This window comes from Harpia harpyja, chromosome 8 (genome assembly GCF_026419915.1).
Source record: "Harpia harpyja isolate bHarHar1 chromosome 8, bHarHar1 primary haplotype, whole genome shotgun sequence".
Taxonomy (NCBI): domain Eukaryota; kingdom Metazoa; phylum Chordata; class Aves; order Accipitriformes; family Accipitridae; genus Harpia; species Harpia harpyja.
The window spans coordinates 50,227,891-50,252,838 of NC_068947.1; the positions used below are offsets into that span (position 1 = coordinate 50,227,891).

The 24,948-nt window shown below is 37.1% G+C and overlaps 1 protein-coding gene across 11 annotated transcripts in view; it reads left to right on the forward strand.

Annotated features, from left to right (window-relative positions):
• The window catches only part of STXBP5L (syntaxin binding protein 5L), a 200,176-nt gene that overhangs the window by 143,853 nt on the left and 31,375 nt on the right, over positions 1-24,948 (forward strand). For 4 of the 11 annotated variants that reach the window (XM_052794245.1, XM_052794244.1, XM_052794246.1 and 1 more), the window contains 3 exons: positions 3,593-3,744; positions 5,409-5,480; positions 12,384-12,449. In XM_052794245.1, coding sequence (XP_052650205.1) covers positions 3,593-3,744; positions 5,409-5,480; positions 12,384-12,449 — 290 coding nt within the window. Of the gene's footprint in view, positions 1-3,592; positions 3,745-5,408; positions 5,481-12,383; positions 12,450-20,872; positions 20,924-24,948 lie in introns of all 11 variants that reach the window. The other 7 variants (XM_052794247.1, XM_052794248.1, XM_052794253.1 and 4 more) reach the window with 4 other exon arrangements.

Consider the following 24,948-nt stretch of genomic DNA (forward strand, 5'->3'; position numbering starts at 1 on the left):
CTCTCTCAACTTTTTCCTTGGGCCTATGACAAGATACAATGCTATCTTGCATCAGAATTTTTGTTTAATGCTCTAGTTTTCTCCTGTTATCTATCCTCACAATGTGGAAAAACTGTGCCACTTCAGCATGAAGCTTGAGGATATGTCGTTTTTTCCATGCTAGTTGTAGGGTTATTTGGGTTATCTTTTGCCTAAATTTTTTTCCTATAAGTTTAACTAGGAGGAAGGCATAGGATAGTGTGTTCTGGAGTGTCTACTTCCAGTATTCTTCTAATTACTTTGATTTCTGTAACTGTATATTAAAAATAATAGGAACTTAGTGTGCCTGGTGTTACTGCAGCCATGAAACGGGACTAAAGCAAGATATAAAAAAACCTTTATCCCCAGCAAAGGTAAAAGACTTCAGACATCGTGAAATTTTATTTAGTGTACTTTGTTTACTTTTAACAGTACCAAGCTACAAATTAGAAGTACTAACACCTGTTTTATTTCTGTTGAAATGAATCATCAAAAACTTCTTTGTTATGAAAGTAGAAAAGAAAAATTTACAAAATGTTTCAGTTACAACTGAAGATCTACAAGGTTAAATACAAATAATAAATTTGTTTTAAAGTGTGTTCTGTTGGACTGAAAGCAGTCTCTGAAAATTTATTACAAGCTCATGTGATAAAAATTTTCAGCCAATCTACATATTAATTGTCAAGAAATGTCTGATGAAGATTTTATGACATTTCTGTGAAAGATACCCACAGAATAGAACATCTCCTAGCAACTAATTCTATTCATCACTCAAAATTGAGAAATCAATTATGCTTATTTTGTATTTGATTTCATAAAGACTTGGATGTTAGCAATTTATCTTAAGCCTTGTTAATAGTAATGTCTGTCTAGCTTTTATTATCATTCCTCAGAAATGTTATAATATTAATGAGCAATTTCAGAGTTCTCTTGGTAAACTGATTTTTTTTTTAGGTATAAGAAATACTATATCCATGCTTGTGTGCGAACTTAAAGAAGTTTAGAAAAATGCAGACCAGGAAGTGATGATCCATTTTGTTAATTTGCTGACCACAGACTGAATGATTGCTAGCTCCTCTTGTGACTTATGTTTTCCAATATTAATAAATCTCAGGTTAATCATTTTCAAAGTGCAGATGGCTATAATTTTTGTTACCTAAAGTATTAACAGGTGAGATTGACACTCATCATTTTTATTCCTTTATTTTTCTTCTCCACCTAGAGCACAGAGACTTATAAACACAGGAATTGCTGTCACACTTTACACTAGTAATCTTTTTTACTTCAATATCCTTTTTCTGACAATGCGTATTAACATACGCTTTAAAGCAAAATACAAGAATGCCAAAAACAAATAGCAAAATAATTTTTTACTATTCTTTATGAGTCAGTTTGTGTCAGGAAACATGAAGACATATAAAACCTTGTGCAGAATGGTCTTCTGGCAAATTTGATGGATAGAGTTCCTTTTTGTCCCAGGGAAACTCTCTAAAAATTATTTTGTTCTTCTATTAAGCAAAACAGGCTTTAGTATTTTCTGAAACTGATATTCCTCTACATTCATCAAACACTGAGTTTATTCCTCTGTGCACCTTATGATCTTTCCACGTAAGCACAACATATTGCCAAATAAAAGTGTATTGGTACACACTTTAAGCTGGTGTATAGTAGTAGATGCTTAAGCTATAGATCAGTGAAGAGTCAATGAGGGGAAAGAAGAGTATGTTTGTAGTATTTCCATAGATGCTGTACTAAAGTCAGTGTTAGGTCAAGGGTAGAAAACATGGTGTAGTAACAATCAGTAGAATTTCAGCCACTGTTGTAGATGGTGCCTTAATTTGCCAGTTTGATAATAAAAACTCACCTCATTTTCACCCTTTACCTTTTCTGTTTGCTATATGGAACCCTCTTTTTTGTAATGGAAGCAGAGGAAGAAAAGATACTACAGAGGAAAATGTTCTATCTACCCTGCTTTCCTTTCCTCCATCTCGTTACTTTTCTCGTTCCTTATTGTTTTTCCACACACAAATTAATATATCTCCTTTAAGATATTTTGGACCTATATGAAGAAGAGTCAGGTGGAGGTGAGTGCACAGCTCACTTTTAGTGTGAACTGAGTGCTTAAATATTTTGCAGGGCTTTGAACTGACCACCTTAATTACTTTTTACATAAAATGACAGAACTTGATCACAAATTATTCCTAATCTGACTGAGCATGGTTTGGGATTTTGAATTGCCTTGTGGCTGTACCTGCAGTCTTTTCTATCTGGAAGTTAAAATTGCAGTCTGATAGAAAAGTAGAGACTTTTGTAGAATAATTGTCAGTATATAATATTCCTGCTTAAATCAAGTCTCCAACAATGCTCTGTCAAGAGTTTGGCATATAGATCCTTTCAATAGTCATATGCTCTGTGAATTTATTTGCCATTATTTAAATCGGAAAGAAATGAGTCAATTTTGCTTGTCTATTTTAATATTAAATCTTAAATACATTTAATGCTTTAGAGACAATATGAAGCGAAGATACTATCTGCTGAGATATATCGGTGTCCATATGATATGGTTAACTTCAGACTTTCTCCCAGATCTTATGTATAGACACGTGTAGCGTCTTTTTGTTTTCTTCCTTTTCCCTTTTTTCTTCCTCTTCCTCTTTTTTTCCCTTTTCCTTAGATAGATGTATTGTCTTCTTCCTTCCCCCCCCTCAACCTCCACCCCTTCCAATCCGGGGAAGAAGCAAGACCAGAAAACATTTTTATGGGAGAGGAGGAGAAAGTGCTGCTGGTCTAATACAACTTCTTCCCTCTTTCTGCAACTGGTGTCAGAAGGAAATCAGTAGAAGCAATAGAGAAGAATCGGGGTAGAATGCTTGCAAAGGGACTTTCTAGGCAGCAGAAGAAATAAATTGTTCCCTCTCTTTTTCCTTATAACAAGACTGCAGTCCAGATCTTAGGCAGTCTCACGCAAGTTGAGAGATCTTGCCCATGACTCAAACCACCACCAAAATGCCACTTGTAGAAGCATTTCAGAGGGGTAGAGACTGTTTTGGGAGGAATCTGTACTGTAGCCAAGCTGACAGAGCTGGAAGGAAATTTTATAAATACCTTTTGGATTTGGGTATCTCCACAATACAGCTTAATGTATTTAATTTATCATTTATATTTAGATTAAAATAATTATTTACACCTGAATTTGTATTTATATTTTAATTTATATTCATATTTTTATATATGTATAATCAATTTTTAAGATCTATGTCCAGATTTGTAGGCTTAATTTTTACATCTTTATTACTGGAATTATATTGTTCAGTAAAGCAACATTTAGACACTATTACAATGTGTTTGGCACAAAAAGTTAATTAAAGTGGGAAGTCTTCTTTCTGGGAAGTCAGTTACTGTGTTTCAGAACACAATTTTATAAATTCAGGATTACAGATCTGTAAGAATTACAAAATGTAAGCTTCGAGTAGTTTCTGAAGAAAATGTTTGTGCAAAATTCATAATAATAATTAGTGTTTGCACCACTTAATTACATATTACTAATACCTTTAAGGAACATTTCTTTTCTCAGAGTGGCATTTGGAAATTGCAATGGTTTGGCCGTTGTGGATTTTATGCAGAAGACCGTACTGCTGAGCATGGGAACCCTTGACCTATACGGATCAAGTGATCCATACCAGCGTCAACCCCGTTCACCTCGCAAAAGCAAGCAGTTTGCTGCAGGTAGGAAATCAATTATTGTGGTTATGAGCCTGATATGTTCTTTGGTTTTTTTGCCTGTGGCTTTTTATAGTGCTTTTGAAATGCATGACTATTTGCCGGCCAGTGGAGTTTCTATAACTTGACAAAAGAAACCTGACATGCTTTAGGTACTGACACTTTCTCAGAAACAAAATGTTTTATGAAGTTTATTCTTTTGGGATGGAGGTCAGCAAGTAATTTCCTTAGCTGAGTCTGTAAAAAATCATAATGAGCAGAGCAGTTAATTGTTTCTCTGGCCATCACTTGAAGTGTAGTCTGTATGCTATTTTCTTTCTGGTTTCAGTAAGTTCATACCAATAGGCGAGACTTCAATTTAACTTAATTGCATCTTGTGCCAAGAGCTGTTCATTGGTATTTGAATAGGCAGTTGTGTCTGGAGAAGCGTAACACCTGAGAGACATGTTATGCAGGTAGGATAAGTAGCTCAAATTAGCCACTTTATTAGTGAATTGAAGCTCTTACTATAAACTTAGTAAATCCAGCTGTACCCCATTTGAAAATTTCATGCCAAGAGGATCACATTTGTAAGTCATAGCTATTATTATGCGTTGTGTATTAGTAATAGTAGTCCATCAACACAGCTAAATTTTACCATACATTTTTCGTTATCTAAAAAATTTACTTGTATGAGAAAAAAGTCAGAAGATCTTCTGTGTTTCAAGTCTATTTATATATTCCATAGTAACATACTGGAGTCGCACACTATTAAATGTTTTACATAGCTGTGAAGTTTTAGAATTAGATTTAAAAATCTGTTTGAAAACGTTGAATTTTAAATCTAACCATAAAATTATCGAGGCAGCAGATTATAGTGGGTTTATGACATCAGCATTTTCATCAATAGACCCTGCACTAAATCATCAAATCCTATTTCTCTATAGAGTCAATGGAAACTTTTTTTAATTGGGAATATGCTTGTACTCCAAACAGAAAGTAAAGTTTAGAGACTAAAATGTAAGTCTTCAGGCTTACTTCTGTTCCTGAAAGGCCATCTATCTCCCTTTCTAGGCATTTAATCATGGCAAGCTTAGTTCTCATCTGTGCCAAGTGTTAAAGATGTAAATTTGGCACAGCTGAGGAGAGAAGGGAGAAGCAGCTTTAAGCTACCTTCAGCTTCTCTGTCTGGTTCAGCCAGCCTCCCAGCAGCTCCCAAAGTAATTTGAGCAGCTAGCCACAAGCAGTATGCTGCAGAGCTCTGTACAAAAGGTGGAGGGTGGCTGATGTAGAAATAGCTGTTATCAGCACTGTACCACATAGGATTTCTCTGTGTCAGTGACAGTCTCGGCCAGTCCTTTAAGGCAACGTTCCAGCTATGCAGCGCTGCTAGAATGAAGCCCACTGGGGATAAGTGACCGCTAAGAAAGAATACACACTCCTAGATTGCTCATAGAAACTATGCATCTAAAAAAAGCCTCAGCTGCTTTCTCACCATCCATCCCACATCCTTTACTTTTCTGATTATTTTTCTTGTTATATCTCCCAACTGGAAGGTAAGCATCTGCTGAAATTTCTTCACCTTGGCTGTTCTAGATGCTGGTTATGATATCACTTCCTTTCACTTTAGACTGTTTTTTCTCTCTTTCCTCTGCCTGCTGCTGATGCTGGTGTACTGGCATGTTCCAAAGACAACTTTTGCATGCGTGGCCTGTCTAACTTTTATCCAGATTTAACGAAACGGATCCGTACTTCCTATCAGAGTAAGTTCTATAAAGGTTAGGCAAATAGCTTTATCATGATTGGACTATGCCTGACTTAAATCCATGTGTTTGTGCTTTGTAATGTGTTTTTTTTAAACACATTCAGCATGCATGCAAACTTACTACATTTTGTGATGTCAACCATGCTTAATTTTGACAATTATCTTTATTATACAGATATTTCAAATCTGTTTTCCTCTTCCAAAAGAGTCAATGAGAAAACCTCAGTGACTTCTATGAGGCAGATTGGGCCTTAGAAATTATTTTTTCAACAATGTTACGTTCTTGATGACAGTATCGTTCTTTGGTTTTATATTTATTTCAGTGTACATCTACTTATATGAAGCATTTCTTGTTTTGCAATGGCACTGCCTGGTTGTAGTTATTAATTAATTCTTCCCTATTTTCAGAAGAGCAATGTGGATTAAAAGAGTACTGATTGGATTGGGTGCTGTGAAATTTAAAATTTTAATCTCGGTTTGGTACTTGAATATTTGACTTTGGGGAACCATCCCACGCCTCTGATCTTTAATGGGGAATGTAAAGTGGGTATAAAAATACATACATCAAAGAGAGCCATGAAAATTAATGTTTTTAATATCTTTAAATTTTGAATTATAGTGATAATGTAATTTAAATATTAGTATTCATCACTGCAGAATGCGATGAACAAAGCAATAATTAATTTTGCAAAAATGACTGTTCAACAGTTGAGCTGTATGTATCTTAATTAACTGCAGTGCTTATATGTAATTAGGTCTCCAGGATGCCTCTTCTTCATCTCTCTTTTTAAAGTAGTTTTCACAGAACAACTGGATAGGCAGTTTTACATTAAATACTCAGTATAGGCAAGATAAAGGGGTGGCAGTTGTTTTATCATCTCACATAAGTAGAATTGTGTAGCTATTGAAATAGATTTGTACAGTCGCACAAGAAATTCTATTCCGTTTCTCTAGACTGATGACTCAACAACTGATTTCTATGATTTTATTTTGTAATACTTCATAAAAGGTGGCCTGTTTAGTTAAGACTAGTCCAGTTACAAATCCAGCAGTCCATAAAAAGGTTTAGTGTATAATGTCTTAAAGTTTTTGTCTGGTCTTGCTAATTTCAAGTCTGTAACAGGGAACCTGAGGGACAGACAGCAGTCAAAGGTTTGGGGGGTTTCCCTCTGCTAAAAAATTAATAAAGTCTAAGACCAAAAATGGCCAACATTTTCATTCAAAATGACAAACACAGACCATAGAGTTTTTCATAGCTGAAAATGTGTTATCTTGTTTCCATCCTCAACCTCAAAATTGGAAAAGTCCACAAAATCTTTCTGTATACATTGTAACTGAAGAGTATGAGTCTGACTCTCCTGCCAGATCATTAACTGCTTCATTTCTTTCCTCAGAAATTATTTGGTTGTTGCTTTTGCCATTTGATACTTACACAGGAGTATGTACTGTGTGATCAGAAAGATGCACCAGGCAATAAGATAAAGAACAGGGCGAGAATGTGTCATAGACTGTAAAATACCTTGCTAAGTCATTCTCAATTTATGCTTTGCTATATGTCTTATCTGAGATAGGAGTTTTAAGAGGGGTATTGAGAATGGATTTAAGATTTTGCTTACAAGTTTATCTCTTCTCGTAAGGGATGATGATGGGAAAAGAAAAATAAATTATTTTTGGAAATCATGTAGTTGAAGCTCATATTAAGGCAAAAGCAGGAGCAGCCATGTGATAACATAAGCATTAGGTCTAAAGTTTTGAGGGTTATATAAATGAAAGTGGAAGTTAATGGGAAGACATATCAGGAGTTGATTCAATTAAGTAATGAACCAGGAAGATAATTTCATTAGGATCAGTTTGAGAGAGTAAGACTCGCAGGCATTGAAACCAAAGAAGAGATTATCAAGGAGCAAGATACTTAGACTTTTGTCGGTAATTTCGGAGGTGATTTGCAGGAAGAAATGGTCTAGTTTAGTATCCAGCCTGAACCTGAGAGTTAAAGTGTGAAGTTCCAAGGGTGAAACCAACATTATGGATTGGAGTATCAGGGAAGGCAGTGGTGCTCTTAGCTGTGTTGAAGTAGCAAAGAGAAGACTTCAGCACAAAAAATAGAGTTCGTCTTGGCAACATTAAGTTCATGTCTGGACACTTGTGAGTAAATTTTAGAAAGACAGGATTACTACTCTAACTTGGATGGATGGAATCCAAGTTAAGAGATGTGTATTTATGAATCGTTAGGGTAAAAAAAGATATGTATTGCCCTGTTTATAGGAGAGAACCTCTCCAAATACTGGGACAGAGGAATAAAGGAAGTGTTGAAGTTTCAGTCTGGGGTGCGTTGCAACTGAAGAGGGAAAGGGAAAAAAAAAACCATCAAACAGGGAAGAGCAGCAATATGTTGGAGAAGAGAGGTCTTTCCAAAGGAAAGACATAATAAAAAATGTCAAGGACATCTGATATGCAGAGCACAGTGGTGGAATAATTGTTTTGAATTTTAGGCAATAAATCTGTAGAGAGCTTGGTAAGAGTTACGTATACATGTGTAAGCTAGACTCAGAAGCGTCTGGAGCGGACTTGGAGCATTAAGACAGCACATTCTCTGGTTTGGGAGGTGAGAGTGGGAAGGGAGAATCAAGAAGGGAAGAAATTAGAAGGAGAAATGTCATCGGGTCTAGGCATACATAGTGGGAGAGACTGAGACATAATTGTCCTATTGGGGAAGTAATTTGAGGAAACTAAGAGGCTAAGATGAGGGTAAGTGCAGAGCTGGGGGTAGCTGTCTGGTGTTGATGACCTGTTCCATTTGCTGTAACATCTGCTGGCAGCCACCTTCCTTTGTAGCAAGAATATGTGCCAAGCCAAATAAACTCTCTGCAGTAGTGCAGAACTGTGTTGTTGCTTGGTTGGTTTTCTTTTGTTTTTCTTCAACTGAAATGAAGTCATACGTTGTTGTATGTTACCTATTGGTAGATAACATATATTCAAGTATTAAAACAAGTACGTTTACTGCATATAGACAGACAGTGTTTGCAGCAGAATATAAAAATACCACCTTGCAAAACCAACTTGCATCTCCTACTAGAAATTCATGCCATCTGTTGGTAAAACAAGAAAATAAATAGTCTTTATGAAGCATCCAAAAAGTCGGCAAGTTCAAAGGATGTTGATCCATTGGAAAATAATTTTCAGAATGAAGACTTTTCAGTGAGAACTCCTTGTTCCTCCTTCAGGCCAGTCCCCTGAGAGGATGTCGGCAAAAGTAACCTTGGTCTGACAGGAGGACACAGAAAACTGTGTGTTATGAGTCATTACATATCAGTAATTGACACTTTAAATCACACCTGACAACACAGTAGAAGATAATATAGGTTGAGTTTTAAGTCAACAGCTATATTCTGAACTAACTGTCATTTCCAAAGATTGCGTCATATTTAAACATAAAGAAAACATAGTATGGTAATTTAGTGTGAAAATGATGGATTAAGATAACACTGGGCTTACTTATTGGCTTGTGAGTATTTATGATAATTTATTTATAATTCATTTATTTATAAGCAAAGATGTGATGGCTTTGGGTGCTTTTAAGTAAATGATCAGTCTGAATCATTTAATCACAGAGATAGAAATTTAAAATTTAAAAATGAATTATAAATTAAATTATGAGTTTATAGAAGTTGTTACTCCATACTTGGCAATACATTTTTTTGATGCTTCAGTAAAGAGGGAATGGGAATCACAGTAAACTTTGAAAAGTATCTATGGGATGTGTCTTTAAAAGTGCTTTAATGCCTTATGTGATGTATTTATATCTTGCACTATTTTCACACAATTATAATTTGTTTGAATCAAAGCCAATTTCTTTATAATGTCAATGGGTATATCTTCTCACAGGTGGTTGTTTATATTGCCAATCTCAGTTATTTGCCTTTAGTTTTGCTGCTATGTTCTTCTTGCTCTACCTGGACTCAAAATTTGCTGGCTTGTGGTTTTTTGGCTAAAAATAGCTAAAATATCTCAGGACACAGATTGGGCCTACAGAGCTTCAAAATGAAAATTGAAAATATTTTTGTAATCTAACTTCAGTAGCTGTTGTAGTCTCTCAAACATTCAAGGGAAGCTGAGTTGCATGGAAATAACTTATACATGATAAATTATTGAAAATATTTAGCTTGGTTTCGTTAAAAAGGGAATGACAGTAGAAAATAAGCAGTAGTACAAAGAAAAGCTTGAGACCTCCCTTTCTTACCTCAAAGGGAAACAAAACCAACATTTAATGGAATCAAAGGTAACACGTAAAAACTGATAAATGTATGTTTATTCCTTTCAGTGAATGATGATTGCGCAATTCATTGCCATATAACATGTTTGGGATTTAGAATTTAGTGTGATTAAAAGAGACTTTGGATACATAGATCGATAATGAGAGGAACTCACTGTGGCGTTTCTAACCAAGAAAGATGTATGGCAGGAGAAAATCTGCAAGTGGCAGTGCTTAAGCAAATCTAAGCATCTGAGATTAAGACAATGCCCTTGTGCAGGGCATGTAGTACCACTTATGCTTAACATGGGGACTTACTGCACTTCTTTTTTTAAAAGCATCTGTTGGTGGTTGTTGTTAGAGGTGACAGTGGCTTGACAGCAAGTCTAGATTTGTAGAGAAGTTCACATGTTCACCGTTTTTTAAATACCGTTAACATGACATGTATCTTTACTGTTGTAGGTTGTAAAACTGTTGCCAAACATAAAAAGCTTGTGGTATTCTCAGGGTGGTTGCTCTTGGGTTTTCAGAACAGTGGTGCGATTTGGTGCATTTCCTACTTAAGTCAGTGGCACCATAATTTATATTGAGCTGTAATACTGTTTCTGTGAACTCGCAAAAAAAGAAACTCTATTTAGAAGCAAAATCTGACCTGACATTTGACATTGTAACTATCACCAATAGTAACTATACAAGGTTTAGAAGAATTTCATTAATCACATCATAACCATGCTGTTAAAGTTTTAATATCTGCAATACTGCATTTGCAAAAGAAACAGTTTAATATTTCATTTTATTTATCCAAGGCCTCTGATGCTATGTGAATGTGCCAAACTTGCTCCCACTGTAGCTTGCAGACAGTTCTGCAGCAAAAATCAATTATGTCCCAAATCTCTATGTATATATAGCAACCCCAGAGTCAGGTAGAAGTAAGATTAGCTGTAAGAAAGCTGTACACGGAGAGGCTGCCTAAATGGTTGCAGTTCCTGAAATCTACTGTAATGTCGAAAGTAACTGGACTCACAATTGATTGGAATATAAAATTCTCTCACAGATTCTAAGCTTAAACAAAGAAAGATTCAAGTACGTTTCTCAAAAAAATCTTTGGTTTTCAACATCAGCATCTAGACTGTGATCTTTTGTTGTTTAAAAGTCAGGAGCAGTTATGTCATTCCTGCTGACTTAACAGGCCAAATCAATACTGCTGTTTTTCCAAAGCACGCTCAAAGTTGTTCTAGCACTCGTGCAGCTTCATTAGTGGTAAGAGCTTTTTATTCTGCTTGTTGGGGCTCTGGATTCTCCCCATTTCTCAGAGCAGTTCAAAATTACATTATAATAAAAATACCAGTACCTAGGTTAAGATCCCACTGTTTTTAATACAAAGAGAACAGCACTGATGACCAAATGGTAGCAGATTTCTTTTTAAAACAAGAGTCTAAGGGTCCAGAAGCCATAAAAATTAAAACATGTCACATTGCAGGAGGCGCTGTGCCAGATTAAAGCATATTGAAAGGTTGTGATAGGATGTTTGACTTCCAAGATACAACATATGCAGAGTGTGTGTAAACACAGTATCAGTACGACAGTAATGCACATCTGAATGTGGGCTAACGTTCACTAGGCTCTATGACCAGAGTGCTGCGAGTCTGCATTGCTAGCAGATGGATGTCTGGTGCTGGGCTGTCTGCCAGTCCCAAGTAGCCTATGGCGTGAAGTGTCAGAGCTCCATATAACAAGCGTGAACCACTCGATGTAGGCCGTAGGACACCACGGGATACATACGAAGGGTACGTTTGAATAGGTATGGCCATGCCCAGTTCACGCACTCAACAGTTAGCCCATGGTAAAGGACAGCATGAGCTCAGACTTTCTCTTCTTAGCGTGCCAAAAGGCATGTTCAAACTTGTACGTGCAACCTGTGCCAAAGATGGATCTTAGTTTGATCACAGAAACAAGCCCAAGCTTAAGCAGTATGAACTAAGATTACTTTTCTTGTTGCTGTCTTCCATGGTAGAGTGCTACAAATGAGTTCCTCACAAATATTTATAAACAATATATAAAGTATCTAGTCAAAAAATTCAGTGTTATATTCAGACAGCATTATCATTGCCTCTGTGTCCTTTAAAATGAGCTATCTTGTGTGAATTCATATAAAAACTCCTAATATTGCATAGTAGTGGTGATATTTTTGTATTCACTTTCTTCTTTCACCAGTACTGTCTTTTTTGCCTTTTTTCCCCCCTCTTCTCCCCCAGTTTTAAAGTTTCCTCCCTGCATTCTGCAGCAGTTGAAAGCATAGAGTTGTTTCCACATCAGTTTGACAGGGATAAATGAGTTTGATTCATATCACAGACATTAAAATTTTAAACTATATTTACTTGTTTTCTCTCGTTAGGTACAGTCACTCTTTGTCTACCCTGAGGCACTCAGAAAACTAATCTGAGTTAACAAGAGGTGTGATTCTTAAACTAGACCTAAATTTCTGCAGTGACAGCCTGATAACTGCAGTTATCTGAAATAGCTATTTCCCTTGCATTTCACACCATTCCTTTCTCCAAATTGACTTTAAAGTGCAGAATATCATCAACCAAGAAAGTTGAAGCATGCCCTGTTAGATTGTAACTTAACTTTTTAACTCCATTTTTTCAGGCCTGACTGAACTCAGTGACAGTCCAGTTTCCCTGGAGCTAGAGCGTTGCAAGTCTCCCACTTCAGGTAAAGGTGATTGGCTTCTCTTCCTGCAGTCTGTATAAGCCATTCATGTCATGCATCACTGTGTTTCATTAATCCCTAAGACGTGAAGTGCATAGTTACAGTTCCAAACAGAAGAAATTACTGGAGAAGTGCTTATTACGTAGCACAATAAAATCCTAAGTCTGTTTACTTAAAGAAAAATTAAATGTACGTGGTGCATCTTCAAGAGTATGAAAACATTTGAATTAACAACATTGTGCAGGTATATTCCTATATCCTCCTATTAGAGGCTTGTTTCTCTGTTTCCTTAAAAGGCTTCCTGACTTTTTTTTTTTAGTAGGGAGTCCTTAAAATTTTTTATATCTATTATGCATATGCATATGTGCATGTAGAGAAATTATTTGAAAAATAGCAATATGGAGATGGTAAATTTTAACCATTAGAACCCACCAGTGCTTAAGTTATATAATCTACAATGGAAGCATAATCTCAAATAAAAATACTCACTTATCAACCACTTTGACCCAGCAGTGAAATCTTGGCCATTTAAAAATTTGTAAATGTTTCCCATTTTACTCATAGTCCTTCAGAAGGTGGAGTTCATCTCATTCCTAGAGACTTTTTCTGCAAGTGCCTAGTCTGCATTGATCTCTTTAATGTGAGTTCACTGTCTTAAAGATTGTTGCTCAGAGCTATTTTCTAGTAGCTGACTTTTAAATGTGATGGAAAATAAGGAGGTGTAGCTGTGATACATTCATTTTGCTTGTGGAATGCATATCACACTTCTTCTCCTTGTAGTTTGGTAAGTATTGATAGATAATTTTTTTTTCCTCAGCTATGGTAATAAATTCCCACAAATATGCTATTCAAATCCTGTTATTATTTCACATATTTTACTTTATTATAACAGGACACATAATCTTGAATGGAGGCCACTAATTAGTAATCTGCAAAAAGCTGAAACTAATAAAAGTGTTTCCCTGACACATCAAGAACTACAACAAAATAGCTGTTTTGAAATATGTATTTCCTTGTACGATTTGCAACCCAAATTCTGTAGACATTGGAATATCAAAGTGAAATAGGCTATAATAATATTGGTATAACACTAGGAGCTCAAACTCTTGAGCTGGGCCTCAGAAACGCATAATATGGGCTTTAAAATAAAACATTTGATAACTCAGTATAATTAGACTATTTATTGTGTGGCTCACTGGGATTCATCTTTTCATCTCTTGTCTCCAGAAACGAGCTACGAACTCTATTTTTCTTTTTATTGAAAACTAAGAGATCACTGACTTGGTAAATATATGTGCATATGCTTAGTTTTATAATGATGAGTGACTCCTATAGCAACTTACTTTTTCTGCAGTTAACTTTGATTTTTTTCATTCTGCTATTGATCAAAAATACCTATTTTAGATAAATTTAAGACCGTTTGCTCCAAAATTTATTCTGCTTTTCTGTTTTGGCGATCATTCAGCAAGGAAAACATGACATATTTATGAATGTTTCCTATTTTAGCCCTTCCATGTTGTTTTCCAGGCTATATTTGAATCTTTAAAATGTGAAATCGGGTGCACTTTTGTAGGCGGTAACTATGATTAGAATTAACTGCTTTTTAAAACAGAAGTTACTTTTACTGTGACTAATATATATTTTTTTTAATTAATGCAAAATTAAAATAATTTTGTTTCGGCATACCTGCTCTAAAACTGGAAAAAATCCAGTCTAATCATGTGGAGTAACTGACCTCAGAATTGCAATCTCCAAGATCTTGGGAGCGGAACTACCTTGTGCTTATCAGCACAGCCTCACAGCTACATCAGCCTTTGCACTGGCTAACATTTCTTTCTTGTAGAACACAACTTATTGATCTGCACAGTTACAGATTTATCAGGCAGGATCCTTCTACTTCCAGTCTTGCCTTTGATCTATTTAAAGCTCATGGCACAGAAGCTCTGTAATGGAAGTGTGGTGTGCTCTGTGTAGAGTCCCGTGATATCTGTGTTTGTAAAACCAGTGGCCACGTTCCTCTGCTGAAGAGAGACCAAGACTTTATCTTTCAGAAATTTAGTAGAAACGGAAAAAAAACTTGGCTGCTGAGTCAAGTGATTCAAGCTGCTGCCCAATGAAGGTCCTACTGGGTGTGACTACATCACCAATTGATGAGGTTGCAAAGACAGAAATAAGAGTTTGATTTGTTGCAATTCATTATGGTTGCCAGACCACGTCAAAATCAGTTGTTCACCTGGCAGTGAAGTTCCTGCCAGTTACTGGCCCTGCGTATGCACAATGCATACACAAAGTGCAAACTGCTGGAGGACACCAGCGTACATGACAAACACTACACACAACGCGTGCTGGTGAGCAACTTCATCCTCACTTCCATCAGAAGGGGAATGATTTGAGGGACAACACTGATGATGTGCTCACGTGCATACTTTGAGACTCCAAGACAATGCCTAGGAAGAATCCCTCCAGCACACTAATTGCCAATGTAGACGCAAACAGTTTTACGTTTAAGAGAGCCCTGAGTAACTTAACTTAGATTTCAGTTCCAACCAGGCCCACAAGAACAGTGTTGATAAAGGCTTCTTTGAGAACTTGAAAAATCTCCTGCCTCTTCATCTCTTGGTCTGATCCTGAACATTGCTTAGCCTGCCTGAACCTTCTCAGTTTCCCTGAAAAAAGTATTTTGCCTGTAACATCCTACTGCTTGTCAGTGTTGTAACCTCTGACTAAGCTGCTGCGGAGCCAGCCTAGGTCAACTCAGTAATTCAGCTTTGTTGTTTCTCTTTTCCCCTGCCCCAAATCAGAATTGGGCATTCGTGTTCTATCAGAGCACTGAGCAAGAGACTCAGTGCTGAAGAATACTCCTTATTTTACAAGCAGGGATGGTTTCTAATTCAGTACAAATCCAACTTCTTCCATTAAGCAATATTTAAACTTGTTTCACAAGACTATCTTTTCAGGTCTTCCTCCTGTACTATTCACTAAAGCATGGCTTTGCAGACAGTGTAATTGAAAAATCAGGTTCCTGTTCTGAATGCCTTTCAGACTAGAACATGAAATGAAACCATTTGATGAAAATTTTTCTGAAAGTCACAATGGCACACGGGGTAGCAGCAAGTGAAGAAATACCAACCTTGCATTTTAAGAATGGTAGGCAGAGGAGAGGAATAATCTTCCTTAACCACTGGTATCTTATTTTAATTAAATTAGTATTTAAATACTATAGTGATGCATTTTCAATACTGTACAGGAAGATAAAAAGTTAATAAAGTCATTTAAAAGATTCTGCTTATTTGTGAGCAACTGACTGGTGGCAGTTTCCACTGTAAATAAAACGTGTTCCAGATATAGCAATATATATGGAATAACATTGGTAAAAATCGTGGAACAAAAAACTTTAAAAAGAAAAAACCAAAACACTTATCTATATAGAGCATATTTCATGAGAGCAGTGATGCAGCCTGGCATGCCATATAATGCTATTTGGCTTAAAAAAACCCCTCAGACAATATAAAGGAACAGTAGAGATCAGGATTCTTCAATACCATCAGAAAATCTTAGTCTTACTCATGCATGCCATGTTCTTTCAATGGAAAAAGTCAAACTGCATTTTGATTGTTGTTTGTGATTTGGAGGTCAAAAGTTAGGGCCTCGTACTACATTCACTCTATAATGGCATGTGAGAGCTCAGTAGCTCTAAAACAAAATAAAAAACTCTGAGGCCTTGTAAGCACTCATGATGTAAATGGTGCTACATCCAATGCTGGAGCTAATTATTATATAATGTACTACAGAACAGTACCCATTCCAGTAAAGTTTACCTTTATTTTTATCGCCTCATTAGGAAAATTTATTCAGGGGCTCTTAGGAATGTAATATATATATAGTATACATAATTATATAATATATAGCCTCTTACTGCTTCAGCCATTTATATGCAGCTTTGTACGGAAGCATGCAGTTGAGAATACACTGTGAGCACAAAAAAATGCATCTTTGAGAGGTCATTTAACTTTGTTGTGTAAGATGCAATGGACAGTTTAGACTTCTTTCAAAGACCAGAAGGGAAAAATTTCATCGGTCCGTGTATAGGAGAGTGACTTCTCAAATGTGTGTTCTAAAATGAAAGGGCATTTGTGTTTTTTCTTAAGAAACCACCTTCATATTGGGGGCTTGCATCCAAAATGCTTTTAAGACTATAGAGCTTAGAGAAGGCTATGTAAAGACTTCCACAGTTGATTCCCATGAGCTTTGGAACAGGTCCCTAATGGCAAGATTACGAGTTTTCATATGTACTGTGACTTCCAAGTGCTGCTATCCTGATTGATTCCACTGTTTAAATCAGCTGGGATTAGGCCCGTGCCATGCCAAGCTCCTACTTAACTACATGATATGTTTTTAAATAGCTTTGTTTCAAGAAGAATATTATTAAGTTTGTAATAGTCGCTGTTTTTTAACTCGTGGGTAACTGCAAAGTAGCTGAAGAGATTTGACTCAGTTTGAAAATTACATTCTCATGGAAAGCAAGCAAGAAAGTAAATGTTTCAAAACATTCTGTGTGTGTGGAAAACAGAATGTAATTTATTTTGAAACTTGACTATTGATAACGCTGGCAGCATAACTATTTCTACTTATTTATATTAAATAGAATGTCTACTAGTTGGAAGGCACATTAATTGTTAGAGAGGTTAGCTCCTGCACTGTGAATACAAGGTGCATCTTACCACTTTTTCCAATATGTGAGGGGATTTCTGATCAGGTGAATTCATGCTTGCTTAAGATCTTGAGAAGGGATGTGTATGTAGGGATTAGCAAGGAACAGGGAGCAGTGTGAGCTGGCAGAGGGGAGGAAATGGGGACCTGGGTTTGGGCCATGCTGTTTGGCTCTGGGGGGAGCAGCAGGGGTAGCCCCCATGCAGCCCATGGTGCACGGCTCAGGGTTCAAGGGGACCTGACCTCACCAGTAGCTCCTACGGACTGGGGAGACAGGAGCTAAGCGAGGGAGCAGGGCAGCTCTGGGGAGGGTGACTAGGGCCGAGCACAGCGTGGTGATCGCTGCGGGGGGGTCCAGGGGACAGGGAGGGATGTTGGTCCGTGAGTCTGGATCAGCAGGGCTGTGGCCAGGCACAGGAGTGGCAGCAATGCGGCAGGAGCTGTAGCTCAGGGCAGAGCGAGAGTTAGATTCGGCTTGAAAGTAGCTCCCATGGGAAAGTGCTGCCAGGGACGCTGTGCCTGAGGCCACCAAAGGAAAAGGGCTGTCTCTGCGTTGGCTCTGAGCCCCAGCAGCCAAACCTCCAGGACCTTATTGTATACCTTGTCCAATTGGGTAGCTAAATATTAGGCTCTTAAATCCATGTTTTAGCAGTGGGGAACTGGGACTGTTATGCAGGCAGAAGCTCCCTAATAGAAAAAGAGCTGTATGAAGTCACCTGCATTTTGAGTAATATTAAATTTTCTGACTACGGTCCTCCTGTGGTAGCCAAGGGAAACACACCACCAAGTGTCGTAGCTGCGAGCACACATTTGTTTGTTGGTTGTGCCTTGGTGTTTTTATTGAAAGACTGATAGGAACCATATGGCTATGAGATAGGACGTTGTCGGGTCACCTATTAATTCTGTCTGTGCCTCTTTCTCGTCCCACAGTTGGATAACTTGACCGTTTACACATTAAGCTCTTTTGGGCAGGGGCTGTCTTGCCTTGCGCTGTGGCATTGCAATTTCTGCTGGCTGCCTCCAATATGAATGCAAACAAATAATGGTAACAAACAGCTCTGCTAGCCTCTTGAACCTTTATACTCTACTTTGTTCTTAAATTAAGCTGATTTTTCAAAAGCTCTTTCTCAGCAACATAGGTTTATGTGCATGATCCTCCTTTATAATAAACGTAGGGATGGTAAAATAGACATGATTTAGGTACTAAAAATAGGTTACATAATAATATCCATATTCTGATCAGTTGAATAGTAAACAGTTAGTTTCACCCCCAAAAAAGTAATATGCACAGCTTTAATCACAGTAAAGCATGAAAGCAACAGGCTCCTTCTTTTGTTTTTACCCTCGAAGATGTGGTCTATTGACGGGTCCACGCTGTGTCCTAGCACAATCATGTCCTACACCAAAAATTTCCAAATTTGGTGGTGGAGATGGTGGTAGGAGTAACTCCTGGCTTCCTCAGCTGCACTTCCTTCATTTCCTCATGCTGTGTGTCTCCTTTGTCCTTTAGCCCCCTGCTCACCACGTCCTCTATCCCTGTACCCACAAACCAACTAATCAACTGTATACTCTTCTTTCCGATCCTCAGTCCCTTCAGCATCCCAAGACTCTTGTTAGATTGCAGCCTTCAGTATGGTATGACTATTTTGTCTGTGCGCAGCTGTGGCAGCTCCCAAATCAAGCCTGTTTAGAGTCCTTCAGAGGAATCGGAAAGTGCATACTTTGCACGTGCTGTATGAGCCTGCACACAAATAGTTGGGAGCTGTTTCTGCAGTCTTGCAGTTCAGACATACATACTACAAATTGTAGTAGCTGGGAACAGCTGTGGCATATAACACAAGACATGTAATTCCTATTATACAGAAACACCTGTAACATAGAAATAGAAGAGGTTAAACCACCAATTTGCAAAGCTGAAAGCCTCCATGATGACAGCACTAATGAAGCTCCTTGGTGTTAAATGCAGCTAGGTTTTGTAGCTCTGAAATATCCTAATCTAGATCCTAGTCTGTTAGTGAAGTGTCCTACAGTGTTCCTTAGGAATTGGTTAATCCTTTTTCAGAGGGCTGGCTGGGCCAGATGTTGTACTTTCCTTTAAAGGAGATTATGTCACAGGTGGTGATGCTTCTTCTTTCTCTATAGCAAAGCACTGATTTTCTGGAGCAGTATCCTCCATTCACAGTCTGAAAGAGTGTATGACAGCTGCTCAGATAAATGGAATGTTTTTAAAAGGCTGTTCTGAAAATCAAGCTGCCCTTTGTGTGAGTGCCTAAAATGGATGTGGGAGCCTAACACTTGGTATCCAAATTAGAGAACTCTCATGCAGTAGTGTTAGTGATGTGTATTTTGATGTTGGGCTGATCTGAAGAGGTCTCTTCTCCTTGTCCCAAAGCATCCAGTTAAAGTGACAGCTAGGAATGGGTTACTGGGAGGGCTATGCTGGTTCTACTGATACCAAAATGTTGCTCAAGAGCCTGAAGGGGTCCCCTACTCTTCCCTGAAGAAAGAAAGAAAGAAAGAAAAGCATCTAACATAGGTGCCAGCTGATACGTTCCACATTGCAGGGTTTGTAGTTTATGACACTGCAAAAGAATGCAACAGAATTTTTTTTTTTTTTTTAAGGGGCTATGTGACTTGAAATGGTAAGTGGCTGTTCTGGGCATCCTTCTGACCTAAAAGCTTACTAAATAGAAATTACAAAGGACTTGTTCCTTATATTCATATGTCCCAGTGTTCCTGTCACTGTGATACTTACCATGTGGGGCTTTCTTTAGAAGTATAATAGTTAGCTGACAAATACGGCATTGTTCACTTCTAGTAACAGACAGTATGGGTAAGGGGTGAAAGCCAGAAAACAATGTGAAAAAATGCAAAATGAAAGAACCATATTGGAAATTAAGTCTTCTGAATAATTAATAAAAGATTTCTTAAGGCATTCTTTTAATGAATTTAATGCCATTTTGACTGTTACAAGACATGCTTCATTTCAGTTCTCTGGTGTTCATTGTTTAAAAATGTGCTCATGTGTAAGGAAATGAAAACATTTTTGAACAGAAGAAAATCATAGTTTTGTTATGTAATTGGAACACAACAGATAATTAAATCTTAAGTAAATTGAGTGCAATATTTTGATGTCTAGATAACACTACATTATATCCTGAAGCTGCTGTGTTTTGTTTCTGTGCAATCTGTCTTCTTTTCCATAATATTACAATAGTATGTTCTGTCTCCATTACCTGTACAATATGCCCTCTCTTTTTCAAAGGGTATCTTGAGGTATTATGTCATCAGAACTCATAATTTCATTGCACCCTTTTATTAAATTGGTTTCCAGATGTTTAAATATTTGTGATATGCTGCATAACCAGCATTTGCAATATTTGCCTTAATCTCATTTGTTTGTTTGTTTTTTTATCATTCCTGTCATCACAAGGTAAGATATTACAGCACACAGCCAAAGCTGTGTCAAGCACCATTCACATCTTGAGAGCTGGAGTAATGTTTTTTCCAGTGCTTCTTTGTTCAGTTATGTTTATTTTGCTGAATGGTGTACATGAAAATATTTAAACCATAATTCTGCCTTTATATGCTGATTAAAAAAAAGTGCTACAAATTTGCAACATGGTATTAACCAGAAGATGGCATGTTGTTTTCCCTCGCTCCTTTTTCTTTCTTACTTATTAACAACTGCCTTTCTCCTTTTTCTGTTGTTTCAGTTAAAGGATCAAGAAAGTTAAGTCTGCCAACAGATCTTAAGACTGATCTTGGTACGGTAGGCGAAAGCCAACAGCTTTGAACTTCCTTACATTCATTGGCAAAACATTTTACCAACTGATTCATGAGATAACACAATAACCTTGGAAGCTTTGTCTGAAAAGGCTTTCTAAAAACCACCTATTAACCCATACAGTTCTGTTGGCAGCTCTCAGCATTTTGCTTGTTTAATATTCATTTACTTCATGTAGACATATTTTGCCAGTCATTACACACTGTGTGTGTAATATTTTATTAAGAAAAAGCTCCAGAAATTTTTACACACTTGAGCCATTATAACTGGTTGTCAGTGATGTTTATCTCTGCCTATAACACCCAATGCATGCACTAGTCTATTTTCTTTATTTGATGTACAGACTCTGTGCCACAACAGTGATAAGACGGTTGATACATGTATATTTTATGGTGTCTTTGAACTTCTGAGAAGTCAGATCAGAAATCAGCCATTTGTGTCTCAGTCCTCACCTTGACACTTCCTTCAGCTAACTGTTAAGCATATAGTTTGCTGTAACCTTTTTCTCAATTCTTCTTTAATATTTCAGTGGAAATGAATAGTGAGAGCAGAAATTTCACCTCAAAAAACCTAAAATTCAACGTCTTGTGTACCCTAAAAATGTTTGGGGCAGATAATGCCCTCTTAAATATCCACGTAAAGGGGATTGCTCCTGGCATTTGGGTTGGAATGTGTGATTCACAGAAAGATTTTTTTTTTTTTTTTAAGTAATTGTCTTTAAATATTCTCAGTCTTAAGGAGTCCTTTCTAATTTTGCTCTCATGGGAAGTTTCTCATGTAAGATGACTGAAAAAGCCATGTAGCTATGCCTCATTACTTGTGAGTGTCTTTTTAGAGATAGAAATTAAAGTTGGATCACATCCTTGCATAATGCAGCTGAACTTAATTTCTGTCACTAGGAATCATGTGCATGTATTAACCAATGTAACGCTGTTCCCCAGGGCAAAAGTCAGGGGAATAAATATGTCTTCCATGTTACAAATGACTGACGAACTTGGAAAACTGCTCATAGCTCCTGATAAAGATTAAGTAAATAAATGTTGAAAAATCATTGGGAAATTCAATCCAGATTGTGCGGATTTCAGTGTACAGAGTGATTTGGTTGAAATAACTTATTCCATCATTAACAGTGATGTTTGAGAAACTAAGAATGTAGGAATACACCAAAAAAAAAAAATTGGAGAGGAAAATAGTAATACTCATAATACTCCAAAAAGGTAAAAAAAGCGATGTAGGCAGCTATAGGCCTGAAAAATTAGGATTTATTGCTAAATAAATGGGCAGCTGTTAAGAGGGAAGGTGAATACTTAGAGTATCAAAATAGCCATAGGATAGGACCTAAGGCGTATTCTACAGATCAGACTTCTTTTTGTTAGTATTATTAAAAATATATAATCTTGAAGGACACATAGTATGACATAGATTTAGATCCTGAATCATAACACAAGAAAAAGATAAATTTGATGTGTAAAAGACTGGATTTACAGCTTTTAGAAAAGAAAGAAACAAATCAAAGCAACTAGAAGTGGTGAGGGCATTATTGTATAATACAAAAAAGTTGCATGTCAGAGAAAAAAGCTGCCTTACCATCAGCTTTCCTGTAATCATGCTGGGAGCTGGACAATATTGTAAGCATTGCCTAGAATATATTGACAAATTGAAGGCAGATTTATGTTAAAAAAAAAAAAACCTAAACAACAGAACCACCAAAAAAACAACAACAACAAAAAAAAAACACAAAAAAGAAAACCATAAAACCCCAAGGACTGGGGAGCAGGACAACTATGTACAAAAGGAAAGCTGTAAAAGTTCAACAAATTCAACCCAAGAGCGTAGGAGGCATGATGATCCATCTTAAATGTGTGACATATGTAGGGAAGTTTGAAGATTAATGGAATGCATAATCCTGTCTGTGATTTTGATTTCAGAACAGTCATGTTTCTACCATTCCTCTGTTTACCTGTGCTCATTGTTTTTTAATAATGTAGAGCAAGTTACATATAAACTAAAAATAAGTCTAAGAAGGTCTATTTCAACATCTTGCAGAAATGAGTGGAACTCCATTAATTTCAAAAGCTTCATATGCACCAAAAGGTAATATCAAATTGTCACTGAGGCATTTTGCTTGCTGTTACTGCCACAGCTATTGGGTACTCCGTACTCATATTACCAAGAAGCCTGGTGGATTGCTAAGGATAAAGCATGTGGAAGCAGAATTCAATGTATAAGCTGGCAGGTACTCATGGCTAATCAACTGCAGAGGAAGGTTTAAAAAAAAAAACAAAACCAAACCAAAACAAACCACTGAAACAAAAATACTTGTTTCAGTTCTCCTTCATGACTGTCTTAGAAGGGCAGAAGATTCCTGTTAATTATTCTAGCCATTAAAACTGTGCTGAATTATAGATTGCTTAGTTTATAACAGGCTGGAAAAAGCCTCTCTTTCTCAATGTAAGGAGCTAAATTTAAATGAGAGTTCCTGGAAAAGGTGATGAGTAATGTCTGCATTTCATTTACTTCTGCTCCAAAATGTCCTGGCTATACTGGCAGAGCCCTTAGGGATTGTTTATCCACTGTCTGGCTGGTGCTTGAGATTGAATCCATGGTCTGAATATTCGGGGGATAACAGTACTCTCTGGCCCACACTTCTTGTAAAAATATTCAGGTCACCACTTTGAAATGATAAGATATTGCACATCCATCCCGTTGGCTCTGGCTCATAGCTTTTTACAGAGTGCTGATACATTGCCTACTCTCAGCACCAACTGCAGCTAATTGGGAAATACATTAGCATTTGGCAGCTTACAGTTCTGCTCCCTTCTTAGGATCTGGCTCATGTAGTGTCCTTGCTTTCACTTTGCTTTGAATTGTAATAGTAGAGGTTAAGTGGAAGTTAAATCTATTTCACGTGGAGGTGCTGCCAGTACTGAGAATTGCTTGGGGAGTACTTTGCTAGCATTTAAGGGAATAATGTGTGATCTGATGACTCAGGGAGTTCTAGTTAAACCTTGTCAGGATTTTCATGACTGAAAGGTACTTTGGGACTCCATTCTGACACTTGTATGACTGATAAAGTTGACCTCAGCATCTTTCTATTTTGCTGTAGTGATTATTATCTATCCTTGCTGAAGAACTTGTCACCTGTGGATGCCGTATCTCCACACAGAAATGTGAGAATATGCCATATGTGGGGATACGCTGAAACTTCTTGATAGTTTTAGCTACTGCAGATCATAGTAACCCAATGTTTGAGTTAGCCAGGAGGAAGATGTGGTATTACTGTTGCATATACTGTACAGTTTCCCTGTTATCCTTCAGAGGCAGCTTGAAACGATAGTATCTTTATTTTTTAACCTAATGCTGTTTCCCAAAGTTTTCTGCAAAGATCATCTACATCTCCATGCACTTGCAGTGAAATAAATTATGGGGATAATCCTAATCTAATTTAATCAAGTGGAGAATCTGGGATGTATCCAGACATAGGCGACTGCTTTTATATGAGAGTTTTCTAACTTTGCTTCACCAGCCACTTTAAGCATCTGCTTGTATTTTTCTTTTAGGAAGTATTTCTGCTCATTTCATTAAAAGCTTTCAAAGTTTCCAGGTGATCCCAGGGAGCTAGGCAGAAGTCCTAACTAAAGGTGGAGATACTTGGTAACGGCTGATTTTTTTATTTCATTCCTATGAACAGATGGTTTCACTGTAAGAATTTATGCTATCACCTAGACTTTATTAGCCAAAGAACAAAAGAAAACACATATAGAGCCAGACATCTTTTGTTTCTTCTTGCTAAGCTGTGGTCTTCAAAACATTAATATAATTTCCTATGCTTTATGCAGATATTTATAAGCAGTGAATTAATTCTTTACTAGGTCAGAGTTAATGTCTCCCATTTTATACAGCAGTGAAAAACTGCCTTTGTATTTCATTGCAAGGGAAGTGTTGCTTCCTGGATGCTCCCAAGCCTATGAAACAGTACCCGGATATCATAAAGACCACCTCATG